This window comes from Pan troglodytes, chromosome 21, assembly GCF_028858775.2.
Source record: "Pan troglodytes isolate AG18354 chromosome 21, NHGRI_mPanTro3-v2.0_pri, whole genome shotgun sequence".
NCBI classification, from domain to species: domain Eukaryota; kingdom Metazoa; phylum Chordata; class Mammalia; order Primates; family Hominidae; genus Pan; species Pan troglodytes.
In genome coordinates this window covers 48,407,557-48,420,293 of record NC_072419.2, presented here as the reverse complement: position 1 = coordinate 48,420,293, position 12,737 = coordinate 48,407,557, and the positions used below count along the sequence as shown (strand labels likewise).

At 43.4% G+C, this 12,737-nt stretch overlaps 1 protein-coding gene across 13 annotated transcripts in view; it reads left to right on the top strand.

Moving 5' to 3' along the window:
- Positions 1-12,737, top strand: part of PTPRT (protein tyrosine phosphatase receptor type T) — a 1,128,501-nt gene that overhangs the window by 1,033,985 nt on the left and 81,779 nt on the right. For 9 of the 13 annotated variants that reach the window (XM_003316939.5, XM_003316940.4, XM_009437253.5 and 6 more), the window contains one exon: positions 5,644-5,834. In XM_003316939.5, the coding sequence (XP_003316987.2) occupies positions 5,644-5,834 (191 nt within the window). The remainder of the gene's footprint in view (positions 1-5,643; positions 5,835-12,737) is intronic. The other 4 variants (XM_054674440.1, XM_054674441.1, XM_009437258.5 and 1 more) reach the window with 1 other exon arrangement.

Here is a 12,737-nt window from a genome sequence, read left to right as displayed (position 1 = left end):
CTGGTTTTTACTGCTTCCTGGATACCAGACACTGTACTGAGCACTCAGCATACACTATCTCTTTGAATCCTTACAACATGTGTTTTCTCTGTATTATAGATAAAGAAACTGAGATGCAGAAAGATTTGTCACTTGGCCAAGGAATGATCCAAACCCCATTCTATCTGATTCTGGGACCCAGACTCAACATTTCTCAGGGTGTAGATTGAGTTCCCCTCATGCAACATGAACAGACGCCTTTTTTTTTTTTTTTCTAAGATGGAGTCTTGCTCTGTCACCCCTGGCTGGAGTGCAATGGCACCATCTTGGCTCACTGCAACTTCCACCTCCCTGGTTCAAGCAATTCCCCTGCCTCAGCCTCCCAAGTAGCTGGGATTACAGGTGCACAGCACCATACCTGGCTAATTTTTTTGTACTTTTAGTAGAGATGGGGTTTCACCATGTTGGCTAGACTGATCTCGAACTCCTGACCTAGACAATCCGCCCACCTAGGCCTCCCAAAGTGCTGGGATTACAGGCATGAGCCACCGCACCTGGCCCAGACTTCTTCTTAAATAGTTATGTAAACATTTTAGTGAGCACTAAAACAAAATTAGCACATCACATTATGATTTTATGTTGCAGTATCATTCATAATGAGGCAAAGTTAAAAAAATAGTTGAGAGTTTATTTGAAGAAAAGTTTTGAAGATGTAATTGTGTAGATCTGCATTGTTCAATACAGTAGCCACTGGCCACCTGTGGCTATTTAAATTGAAATAAATCAAAATTAAATTAAACATTCATTTCCTCAGCACCAGTAGGCACATTTCAAAGTGCTCAATAGCCACAGATGGCCAGTGGCTACCATATTGAACAGTGCAAATATAGAACATTGGTGTCAATGTGTAAGGTTCTTTTGGATAGTGCTGGGTGAGAGCTGTTTTACACTGGATCAGCGTCTTTTTATTTAGCATTTACTCCAGCTCTAAATTACCTCTCTTTAGAACTTGATCTGGCTCTGGATAAGTCTGTGTGCACCTGCGTTGTCCCATACATTAGCCTACCATTTACCAGTGTCTGTTGAATCCTGGAAATATGGCCAGTCTGAATTGAAATGTGCTGTAAGTGTAAAATACACATTGGATTTCAAAGCTTTTGTGTGAATAAAGAATGTAAAAATATAGCATTAATCATTTTTGTGATTATATGTTGAAATATTATTTCAGACATATGGGGTTAGGTAAAATGTATTATTGAAATTACTTTCATGTGTTCTTTTTCGCCTTATTTAATGTTGCCACAAGACCATCTTAAATTACATACATGGCTTGCAATGTATTTCCACTGGCCAGTGCTATTCTAGACCTCTTTGCCCCACTGTGTGACTCTAGAACTCTCTTTCTTTCCCTATCTCTTTCTGTATATCTGCACTGCCCAATATAGTAGACCTAAGCCACCTGTAAATATTTCTATTTGAATTAATTAAAATTAAACAAAATTTAAAATTCAGCTCCTCTGTCTCATCAGCCACATTTCAGACGCTCAGTAGCCACATGTGATTAGTGGCCACCAAATTGCAGAGCATAGATGTAGAACACTTCCATTGTTGTGGAAAGTTCTATTGGACAGCTGTCACATAGATGGTACACAGCTATGGCAAGAGACACAGAGGTGGATCATGAATGCCTAAAGCTTGGAGAATGTTTCCAGATTGCCAAACCCCATGGCACATCCTTCTTCCATCTCTTAGGTGCCTGTCTCTTCCTATCTTAGACTTATTCACACACACCTTATATTTTCTTCTCCCCTCCTTCAAGGGCTGTGGCCTGCTTATTTCTCCCTGAACATACCTCCCTGCTGTATGAACACAATATCTAACATGGTGCATTGTACAGTATAGGTACTTATTAAATATTTCTTAACCAGTTGGAGTGGCAATTCCCAGTAAGTGACTGGAAATATGTGACTAAAGGTAGAGGGAGATCTATATGGCTGGTAGCAGTGGGGCAGGGGATAAGGGTGGGCAGCAGCGGTAATGAATCTAGGATCCCAAGGAAGAGGAGGAGAGAGCAGGGAGACAGCAAAGAGGAAATCAGTGAGACAGTAACCCAAAATCTCACACACAGCACCAAAATCCTTCTGCCCATCCCACAAGCTCCTCACAGGCAGTAACAAGAGTTACTGCAGGGGAATTCACAGGGTTAGGTAACAGCTATATAAAAAGTGTGAAAGAAATCCAAAATATTATTGCACGATAAATAAACATAGCAAACCCATAAATCAGAAGTTGAAATGGCATGAAAATTAAGGGGCTGGTGAGGAGAAAAAATGAAAAATCCTCTGTCCCTGGGCCAGCTGGTGTGAGTTACATTTTATGAGCAGCATGTGAATTCCAGTGCCCTTGTTGAATTAGCAGCAGAATCGCACATTAGTTTTAAAGTTCCCTCTTGAATAGGAACATCATAACGTCTTTTAATTGGGCCTGATAAAAACGTAGCATTACTTGTAGGTTCCTGAGAGAAGTGAGTTGTGAAATTGGGTTTTCATTAAACCTAATGATGGAAAATTAAGTATAGTGCGTCTGGTGAAATGGAGTGTGATAAAAGACATCACTTCTGCATTATCAGAGGTTAATAAGGGAATAGGTGAGGTAAGATACTTTGGACAGGGGAGTCTAACCCGTTGGATTAATAAACCTTGAAAATCCCTCGGTTCTGAGTCTTCATAGCATCATTAGCACTGGCATTGACATTATTGCAAATGTTACAGCAATACGAGTTGTTAAATTTCAATGCATTTATTTTCCATTCCAGTGTTGGTTTTGCTGACACCAAGTTTACAGTCTGTCTAGCAATGTGTTTAGGGAAAATATCCATATTGACAGCTATTTGGTTTTGGAAACATTTGACATTTCTCACACACATAAAAAGCCAAGTTCCCGTTCCTAGGAAGCCTGTCTTTCCCAGGCAGCTGGTCTCCCATGCAGCCCATGCCCCAAGTTCCTCTGGGAGACTGTGGGTCTCTGAAGACAACTGTCCCCATGTTTGATGGTAGCTTTGGTGGGAAATACTCACAGGCCTCCTAGCATTGACTCAGCTCATCCTTTCATAGAAATCATAGAGTAGGGCATGACTCCAGGCTTTAGGTATTCAGCATCCATACCTCTGTGGCTCTTGCCATAGCTTTGTACCATCTCTAGATGAATCAAACACAAGTGCTCCCTTCCTCTCCATTTCCAATCACACCATCACAGGAGTGATATTTGCTGGAAGGCTGCCTTCGATGAGAGCTATTCATGACAGCTGGGACACCTACAAGAAACAGTGTGAGTCTTTAAAGAAGGAGATTCCTCCTAAAACCCTTCAACAGGTTCACACTGGCTTCAAGGGTCTTGCACATTCACAGTCTCTGGATCTGCCTTGCGCCGTCTCTTACAGTGTTGCCCTCCCCTGACATTTCTACCCACAGCTTTTACTCCTTATCAACCTCCTTGTTCTTAACTAAATGTGCCTTCATCTCTCAGGCTCTGTCCTTTTTCTTCAGTTGATTCTTCTCGTCTATTTCCTTGCTAGACAGTCAAGCCTTGAGGGTGGAATCAGTATTTCTGTCTGCATTGCCACTGCCTACCATAGTCCTTGGCACAGAGTGGGTTCTCAGTAAGTCGAACTCATGAACTCAAGGGGTTGATGGAGAAAGGGAACACCCCCATGTTTGCCAAGTGGTACATTTAAGCAATGCCAGTGAACATGTACTAGCTATTACCTAAAATCCCGGGAGAAAAAGTAAGCAGTATTTCTCTGTGCAGTCAGGAAGGTTTTGCTAACAACTTGCCTAGGCCCTTCTTTCTTGTGCATAAATCTAAATCTTAGAAATCTTTCTGTAAGCAATCCAGGGATTATTTGGCTGGTCCCCAAAGGACAGTCTCTCCTTTGGAGATGTTTACCTACCACCCTGAATTAGGAAGTTTTAGAGACCACGCTCTGCCTACGATGACCCCACCTACTAATTAGGTACGACCCCATCAGTGTCTCAAAGTCAGACCAGTCAGATTAGTAGCCTCTCCTCCCTTGGTAGGTGGAGGCAGGCAGAAGACTGCAAAGTGAAAAATTTATCCCCTACTCCAACCACAGATATAAGTGAAAGCATTAGGGTGACCAACCATTCCTGTGTGCCCATGACTGAGAGGTTTCCCAACAGCTGGACTTTCAGTGTTAAAACTGGAAAATTGTCAGTCAAACTGGGACAAGTTGGTCACCTAGAAAGCAGGAAGGTCAGATGTTCCCTTCCATTATCCTTCCTTGCCAGGAACAGGCTTGCCGATGCTGCTGCCGAGAAGTAGAGTGTGCATTCACACACAGGATCCATGTCTGATGGAGTATTCCAACATGACAGGCAAATAAGCTGAAGGGCACATGGATTTTGAAAAGACAAGTTGCAGAAAATTGGGAATATATGCTAAACCTCCCAGGGAATGAGTATGGCATAGGCCAAGTGGGTACCTCCATAGGTGTTTTGCAGGGTCTGAAAACATCTGGGGGAGACACATTAACTGCTGCAGCTGGCAGTTCTCATCTCTCGCATGCCACAAACAAGATGGTCTGGGGCATAGACTGTCCATGTCTTTGGAAGGAGGTTGGGAAGACCAAGCCTAGATGGTTCTGGGAAAGGTAAACTGGCCCTGAGAGATCAAGAATGTATGCCTGGCAGGGAGGTGGTAAGCAAGAAATCGGTTCTAGTCGTCCAAGGGGAACAGAAGAATTCAAACCCAATCTGACCAGGCATCAGTTTTCAGGGTGACCAAACTGACAGAAGGCAGTTAAAGCAACTCATTGGAAGAAAAGGTTTTTATCAAGAGAGAATATAGATCCTGCATGAGGGAGAGATTTTATGAAGGCGATGAGACATAGCATCCAGGCCCGGGGAAAGTAGCTAGCAGCACTGAAGGAAGAGGCCCAGGCTTCCCTATCTGCAAAGTGGGTTCAGTGATGCCACTGGATTAATAGTATTAAGTGATGGGGAAACTATACAATAGCAAGAAGGTGGTCACTGTGGCAGAGCTCATAACTAGAGAGAGCAGCTGGGAGGGTCAGGGTCCCTGCTAGCTTCTGGCAGTCCAAGACTAGCCCCAATTCTTCCCAGGGTAAAACTCAAAGGAAAAAAAAAAAATACTAGAGAAGCCAGGTCACAGCCATGCAGGCAAATAGACCAGAAGCATACATGTGACTCCAATCTTCGAGTACCTGAGGCCACCTGAGGCTCTCCTCCCCTGCAGGCAGGCATCAGGCACTATTTCCAGCCTCTCTGCTTCCAAAACAGGAGGGGGCTCCCAATAAATAGCCTGCCTAGCTTCTTAGTGGTTCTGCCCAACAAAGTCTAAACGAAGGACTGAGACAGACGGGGATGATGACCAACCTGGAACTTTATCAGTCTGTGCCCTTGAAATGTGTTGTGGTCATTGGTTTGCTTGTGGGTTTGATACTTAGATCTACCAACACAGCCAGGCCAGGGAAGGAGTGTATCTCCAATCCTTTTGCAGTTTCCCGATCAGTTGAGTCCCAAGTTGGTTCCCTCTGCCCTTCTCAGGCCAAGCTGGGGGAGACAGGGAGGACAAAGGGCAAAGCTTCTATAGGTGATGCTCTGTTCTGCCTCCTTCTTTTCGAAGCAGATGGCAGCCGCGGGGAGCTTTCCCAGCCCACCCTCACGATCCAGACTCATCCCTACCGCACCTGTGACCCTGTGGAGATGAGCTACCCCCGGGACCAGTTCCAACCCGCCATCCGGGTGGCTGACTTGCTGCAGCACATCACGCAGATGAAGAGAGGCCAGGGCTACGGGTTCAAGGAGGAATACGAGGTAAGAGACCAGCCTGTGGGGAAACTTCCTGATAGTTTCAGAGGCTTATTTGGGCACTAAAGCCTTGCTACAAAAAGTATGGCTCCCTAGCCAGCAGCCTCAGTATCACCTGGGAGCGTGTAGGAAATGCAACATCTCAGGCCCCATCCCTCCCTACTGAATCAGAACCTGCATTTTAACCAGAAACTAGGTGATTTGTATACACATTAAATTTGAGAAGCACCATGCTAAATAATTCTAAGACATCCTTTTCCACTCTTGTTTCTCTCCCCTTCCCCTTTCATTATCCAAAGTTTCATTATCTCCAACGTTTCCACACTTTGCAGTCTCACCTCCATTCACTATGCCAGAATGGCTCAAGCTCCCATCCCACATGCTGTAGAAAAGCCAGCACATCTCCCCTGCCAATGATTTCCAGCATGCATGCTTGCCCTTGGTCACCTCTTGTCTCATACTCAAGCTTCTGTGGTATTCTGGTCCCCGCTCCCATCCCCCGAAGGCAATGCTTCATCTCCAGTGACCACAGTTCCCTCTTTCTGCACCATCTCTTCACCCTGCACTGGGCATCCCTTTCCCATCTCCCCAAAGCATCCCTAACACAAAGGATTTGCAGGCAGTGGTTGTTACCGAGGTTTGGGGAATAATAGAGAAGGACTGCAGTAAAGGACAGGCAGCACCTCAATACAACGTTGTTCTTCTTATAAGTTCCTTAACCATCTACATTGCTGGTAAGGCCTTCTAAGGTTCTGGTCTCCTGACAGGTCTCTATCTAATTTCTCCTCAAAGTCTTCTTTACTGTCTTCAAAACTTCCTCCACCCCCACCCCTCAGCATCCAGACAAAGGGCACCAAGTTCCTCTTCTGTTTTGCAGAACAATTTAGCTTTCTTTATCTCACTCTTTTTGTTTCAAATCCTGCCCATTAGGCCTCACGTTTTACAAACAAAAAGCAAAATAAAATAAAAGGAAAATGCATTAAGACGTTTTTCTGAACCAAAGAGCAGCTCACTCTCCAAGAATAATTCTGCAACTCTCCTGGTTGCAGTTAGACTCCAGCTGCAGCCAGCTTTGAAAACAAGAATTTCTTTCTTCACTTTTCCTTTCCTGTCTCTCCCTTCCCTCCTTCTTTCCTAAAATATCTTTTGAGTATCTTCTGTGTACCATGCTCTGAGTTATATGTATTTGTGGTTTTTTGTTGTTTGTTCTTTTTTTTTTTCTTCACATGCAGCGTGTGCCCCAGATATGCTTGATTCAGTTTTGCTGTGTGCAGTAGAAAACTCATTGGCTCAGACTCCACACATTTGGAATTCTTAATATTGCAGACTAAGTTTATCCCTCAGGCTATATTCTGAGAAAGAGCTTACAAAGCAATATTTCTGAAGTCGTATGAGGTCATGAAATTGTGCTAAACTGGGGGCCCAGACAGCTGGATTCCAATGTAGTGAGCTGTTTGATTTTAGAATTTTGCTATCTGAGTTTTAAAATTCTTTATAAGTCGAATGAAGAATTTGGATAAGGTGATCTCTCAGGACCTATCTGGTCCTAAAACTTTATGAGAGTGTAGAACATGGTGACAAGGGGCATGTTTGACATATTTATAAGAACAAAAATGTTTATGTCAATGGATGTAAGTAATTACAAGCTTGGGAGAGCTAGCACTTAATTTCAAAAATGGTCTAAGTAAAATAGCACTTTTCATATTCTCATCTACAAATCTTGAAAGGATATTCGAATTAGAGTTGAAGAAGATGATCTCATCACTATGCATCCCTGGATCTCCTTTCCTAGGGGGTTGAATGGTCCCAGTCTCTGGGACATAGGGTGCATGTGAGCATGCTTTCTGTGTGTGTATGCAGACCTGCTTGTTGAGCAAATGTCAGGAAGATTATGTTGTTTGGTACCCTAAAACTTAAAGTATAATAATAATTAAAAAAAAAAAAAGAAAATATTTTCAAGCCATATATCCAAAAAAAAAAAAAAAAGATTCTATAGACAGCATGGCCTTCAGAGGATGGGTTATATTTTAATAATTAGCAAGAAAGTGAGGAAGGCAACATAGGATTGGGAAAACAGCCTCCAGGTGGCATATCTCCCAAAAGAAACTGGAAGTATGGGAGGTGGATAATAAATAGCTGTTTGGGTGAAAAAAAAAAAAAAGAAAGAAAGAAAATGGTATATTCAACATTAGTCATAACAATTTGATTAAAAATTTCAAATATCATTAAGGGAGATACGTGGCTTACCAAAAAAAAAAAAAGGGACAAGTAGCCAAATGCTGAGAAACACATATGTAAGAACTTGCAATCTGAAATTTGAAGACAGAATTACAAGTGTATTTGACTACTTTCATGCATTTCGTTCTAGATTAATATTTCTTTTAAAGCATTCATCCCTGTGTGGTGAGTTGCTTTTCAAACTTTCTTCTTTGTACCCTTTTGTATTTTCCAAACTTTCTAGCATGGAAATGAACAGCTTTTATAATGAGAAAACAAACAATACATGTTATTTCATCATTTGAATCTCAACCGGAAATCTAACTAGGCTAGCCTTGGCCTCAATTAGTCCAAATTATATTAATCAGCAAGCTGTAAAGCTCAGCTTCTAGTTAACATTATTTTCTGATTAACTGAGGGTTAATTGGAAAATATTGCCTGATAAAAGTCATTTCACAATGTGCTAGCTCACAATGTCCACCCCAGAATACAGCTGGATATTGCTTTGATCATCAAGGCTCCTGTGATATCTCGGTAATCCTCCTGAGCATAGGAGTCACAGATCTGCTAGGAGAATCAGTGTCCTATTGCAGATAAAAGACTCCTGAGCCTCCAGTGCTACTCTCATACCAACCTGCTCTGTGTTGTTTGTTGCCTGTCACTTCTCTGCTCTGTTCAGTTTTTTCATACAAATGAGTGGGTTTGACAAGTTGACATCTAAGGGACATCTCAGCCATAGCAAGCTGCATCAGAAGACAAAATTCAATTCAGTTGAATAATCACTTAAAATCTGTTCAGTAAATATTTACTATTTACTATTCCCAGGGACAATTCTAGGTATTTAGGATACAACAGTGAATGAAACAAAGATTCTTAACCTTCTGAAGCTTGTATTCTAGAAAGGGAAATAGGAAATAAACATAAGCTTAAAAAAATAAGCAAATTATATAATGTAGTGTGTTAGACAGTGAGAAATACTGTTTGCTATGTTACAAACCACTCCAAATTTTAACAACATGAAACAACCAATCTCTTGCATTCATTGATTCTGTGGAATCTGTGCAGGGTACAACAGGGACAACCTGTTTCTTCTACACAGTGTCCAGAGCCTTGGCTAGGAAGTCTCCAAGGCTGGGGGCTGGAATCATCTGAACATGTCTTCACTCACATGTCTAGTGACTGATGCAGGCTTTCAACTGGGATTGTCCACTGGAAGAGCTACACATGGCCTCTTCAGTGGCCTGGGCTTCTTCACAGTGTAGTAGCCTTGGGATAGTTGGACGATTTCCATGGTGGCTCAGAACTCCATAGGTGAGCTCCCCAGATAACAAGGTGAAAAATGCATCACCGTTGTGGCCCAAACTTGGGTATCACACTGCATTATTCCTACCATGTACTATTGGTTGTAAGCAGGTAAAAACTCCCCACTTTCTAGGAGAGGGGAATTTGACTCTATCCCTTGATGAGGAGGAGGGGCAGTTGCCAGATTCTAGAGGAGCATGCAGAGCAAGAAATATTGGGGGGAAAAAAAATCCCAGCACTTTGAGAGGCTGAGGCGGGTGGATTGCCTGAGGTCAGGAGTTCAAGACCAGCCTGGCCAACATGGTGAAACCCCTTCTCTACTACAAATACAAAAATTAGCCAGGCGTGATGGTGGGTGCCTGTAACCCTAGGTACTCTGGAGGCTGAGGCAGGAGAATCACTTGAACCCAGGAGGCACAGGTTGCAGTGAGCTGAGATCGTGCCACTATACTCCAGCCTGTGGGACAGAGTGAGACTCCATCTCCAAAAAAAAAAAAAAGAAAAAGAAAAAGAAAATCTTTGGATAATAATACAGTCTGCCACAAGTACCATGGAAAAAGAAAGAATAGAGCAAGGAAGGGAGATTTGTTCCAGGGACATGAAGTAGAGGAGGTGCCAATAGTAAAAAGGATAAAAGGATAGTCCTTAATTAGAAGATGAAACTTGGAATATAGACATGGTGGAAGATATCTGGAGGAAGAGAGTTCCAGATCCAGAGAGTAATATATCTGGCATGTACAAGCAGTTGCAAAGAGGCCAGGGTGGCAGAGGCAGAGTGAGCAAGGGATAAGAGTAATAGGAGATTCGACTGGAGAAATAAAGAGGGACCTGACCATGCTATGCATTACAAGCTGTTATAAGGACTTTGGCTTTTACTCTGACTAAAATGGAAAGCCACCTCAGAGCTTTGAGAAGACCAGTGCTAATGATCTGACCTTACTTCCTTCTAGCTACTGTGTTGAGAATGGAACTTAGGAAGGCAAGGGTGAAAGCAAGTTAAGAGGACATTGCAGTAACCCAGGTGACAGACAACGATGACTCAGGGCATGGCAGAGGAGGTGGTGAGATGTGGTTGGATTCTGAATATATTTAAAAGATGGAGCCAACAGCATTTCCTAACACATAGTGTATGTTACAAAAGGAATTAAGGGTAACTCCAAGGCTGTTGTTTGTGCCACTGGTAGGATGGAGCTGCCTCTAATGGAAATGGGGATGCTCAAGTAAAGCAGAGCTGGAACAATCAGTGGTTTCATGTTAAATTGAGTTTGCAATGTCCATTAGACATATTAGTGTCTCCATGTGGTGGCAAGAAGGTAGTTGGATCTATGAAGTTGGAATTTGGTAAAGAAGCCTGGGCTGGAGAGAAAGCTTTGGGAGTTATTGGCCTATAGATGATTAAAGCCACAAGACTGGGTGAGGTCACCAAGCAAGTGAGTATAGACAGAGACAAGGACCTAGGACCAGGCCTTTCAGAATTTCAACTTTAAGATATGGGAGCATTTTCCAGGGTACGGACACTGTACTAGGCTCTGGGAACTAAATAGAGCCCTTGCCTGCTAGGGAATGTAGAGCCTATTCTTAGAGCCAAAAAATGCCACCATAGAGGTATATCCAGAGCTATGAGAATCCTTGGGGGTGGGATGCATTAACCCAGCCTAAAGGTAAATAGCCAGTGGCTTTCTGGAAGACATAAAGCCTAAACCAAAGCTTGAGAAGTAGGAAGAACCAAATTAAAGAAGGGAAGGGCATTCCAGGCAGAGCGGCTAGCATAAGCTATGGCACAGGAGTGGGCACAGCAGGTTGAGTGAGGGGAACCAGAAACGGTTTGGGAGGAAGCATGGAGGGAGATGGGGCTGAAATTGTCAACAGGGGCCGGGATGAAGCAAAAGATGAGTATTTGTTACACTAATGACTTTGGATTGTAATCAAGAAGCCACTGGAGCCATCGAAGAGAGCAGGACTTTCTAAAGTAGATTTGCATTTTAGATCTTGTAGCGATCAGAGCAGGGACAACAGAGGCAGGTAGGCGGCTGGGACAGTAATTCAAGGAAAATATGGGGCTGCCCAAACCAGGAGACTGGGCCCAGAGCCCAGACAAGCCTACGCACTTTTTCTGCATGTAGAGCCATAAAATGAGCTTGTTCTCATTGGCATGAAAACTTGAGTCTCTCAATATATATTTTAAGTTCAATTATTTGAAATAATGTATGAACTATCTTGAAGAGTCAAAATGCCTGGAATCAAGTCCTATAACATTCATTAAGTATTCAGGTGACCTTAGGCAGGTCACTCTCCTTTGGGCCTCCATTTCCACATTTATGCAGTGGGAGCAAAGGGGTTTGTCAAAGTGATCCAAATAACCCTTCTGTCACTGATATTCTGGGAGTCTAAATAAGAACCAATTGGCCGAGCCAGCTGGGCCTCCCTCCCACTGATGGTCGCTTGGGATCTCACTATCTGGGGCTACCGCTTCCATGGTTATGTCTCAAGTTCTAAAAACCACAATTGGCCAAGGGCCTTGGGCTCCTAGGAGCTCAAGGAGGCCCAAGACAAATTAACTTCACCTGCCAGATAGATCTGAGCCTCAGTCAGAGGCCTTCAATTTGGGTTGCGCATTAGAATTACCCGGGGAAGTTTTAAAAAACACCAATGCTCAGGCCACATTTCAGATCAGTTTCACTGGGGGTGGGATGTATACTTCAGTGTACAGCCACATTTCAGAATCACTGGGGGTGGGATATATACTTCAGTGTGTTTTCTAAGCCCTCCGGTTGATGTGAATATACTTTTAAAGCTGAGAACCACTAAGAAAACCCATGGAGTCCCCAGCATGTGCCCACAGACCCATCCCCGGCATGCTCTGCCAACCCTCAGGTCTACTCCTGCTGATGAAAGGGCATGTGATTCTGAACCATATACCCTTCCTATTAAAGTCAAGAGCATGTGATTCTGAACCACAGCGTCCTACCTCCTCCCCAGCCTGCTTCCCCCCAGCTCCAGTTCTCCCACCTTCCCCTGTTACACAGCAGAACCCTAAGCATCACAGCAAAATATAAGAGTTGCGGGCTGGAGAGCCGAGTCATCTGTGTCCCATGTAACCGCTGCCATGGTAGTCAGAAGAGCAGCAGGTTTAGGGAAGAAAAGGGAGAATTGGAAGAGGTGACTTTGTGATGGAGAGAAGGAAGAAGCACGTTCATCCCAGTTCAATCCAGACAGGCTGTCGTCATAATGAATGGAACCAGCCCAGTAGGGCAACCAGAAGGTACTGGTTATTACAGCTCCATTAAGACTATTTAAAGCAACAAGGAACAGCTGTGAGGAATATGATGCAGCCTAATGAAGAGCAAACATTTGTTCATTTTCCAGCTCAGGACGGATACGCCATATGTA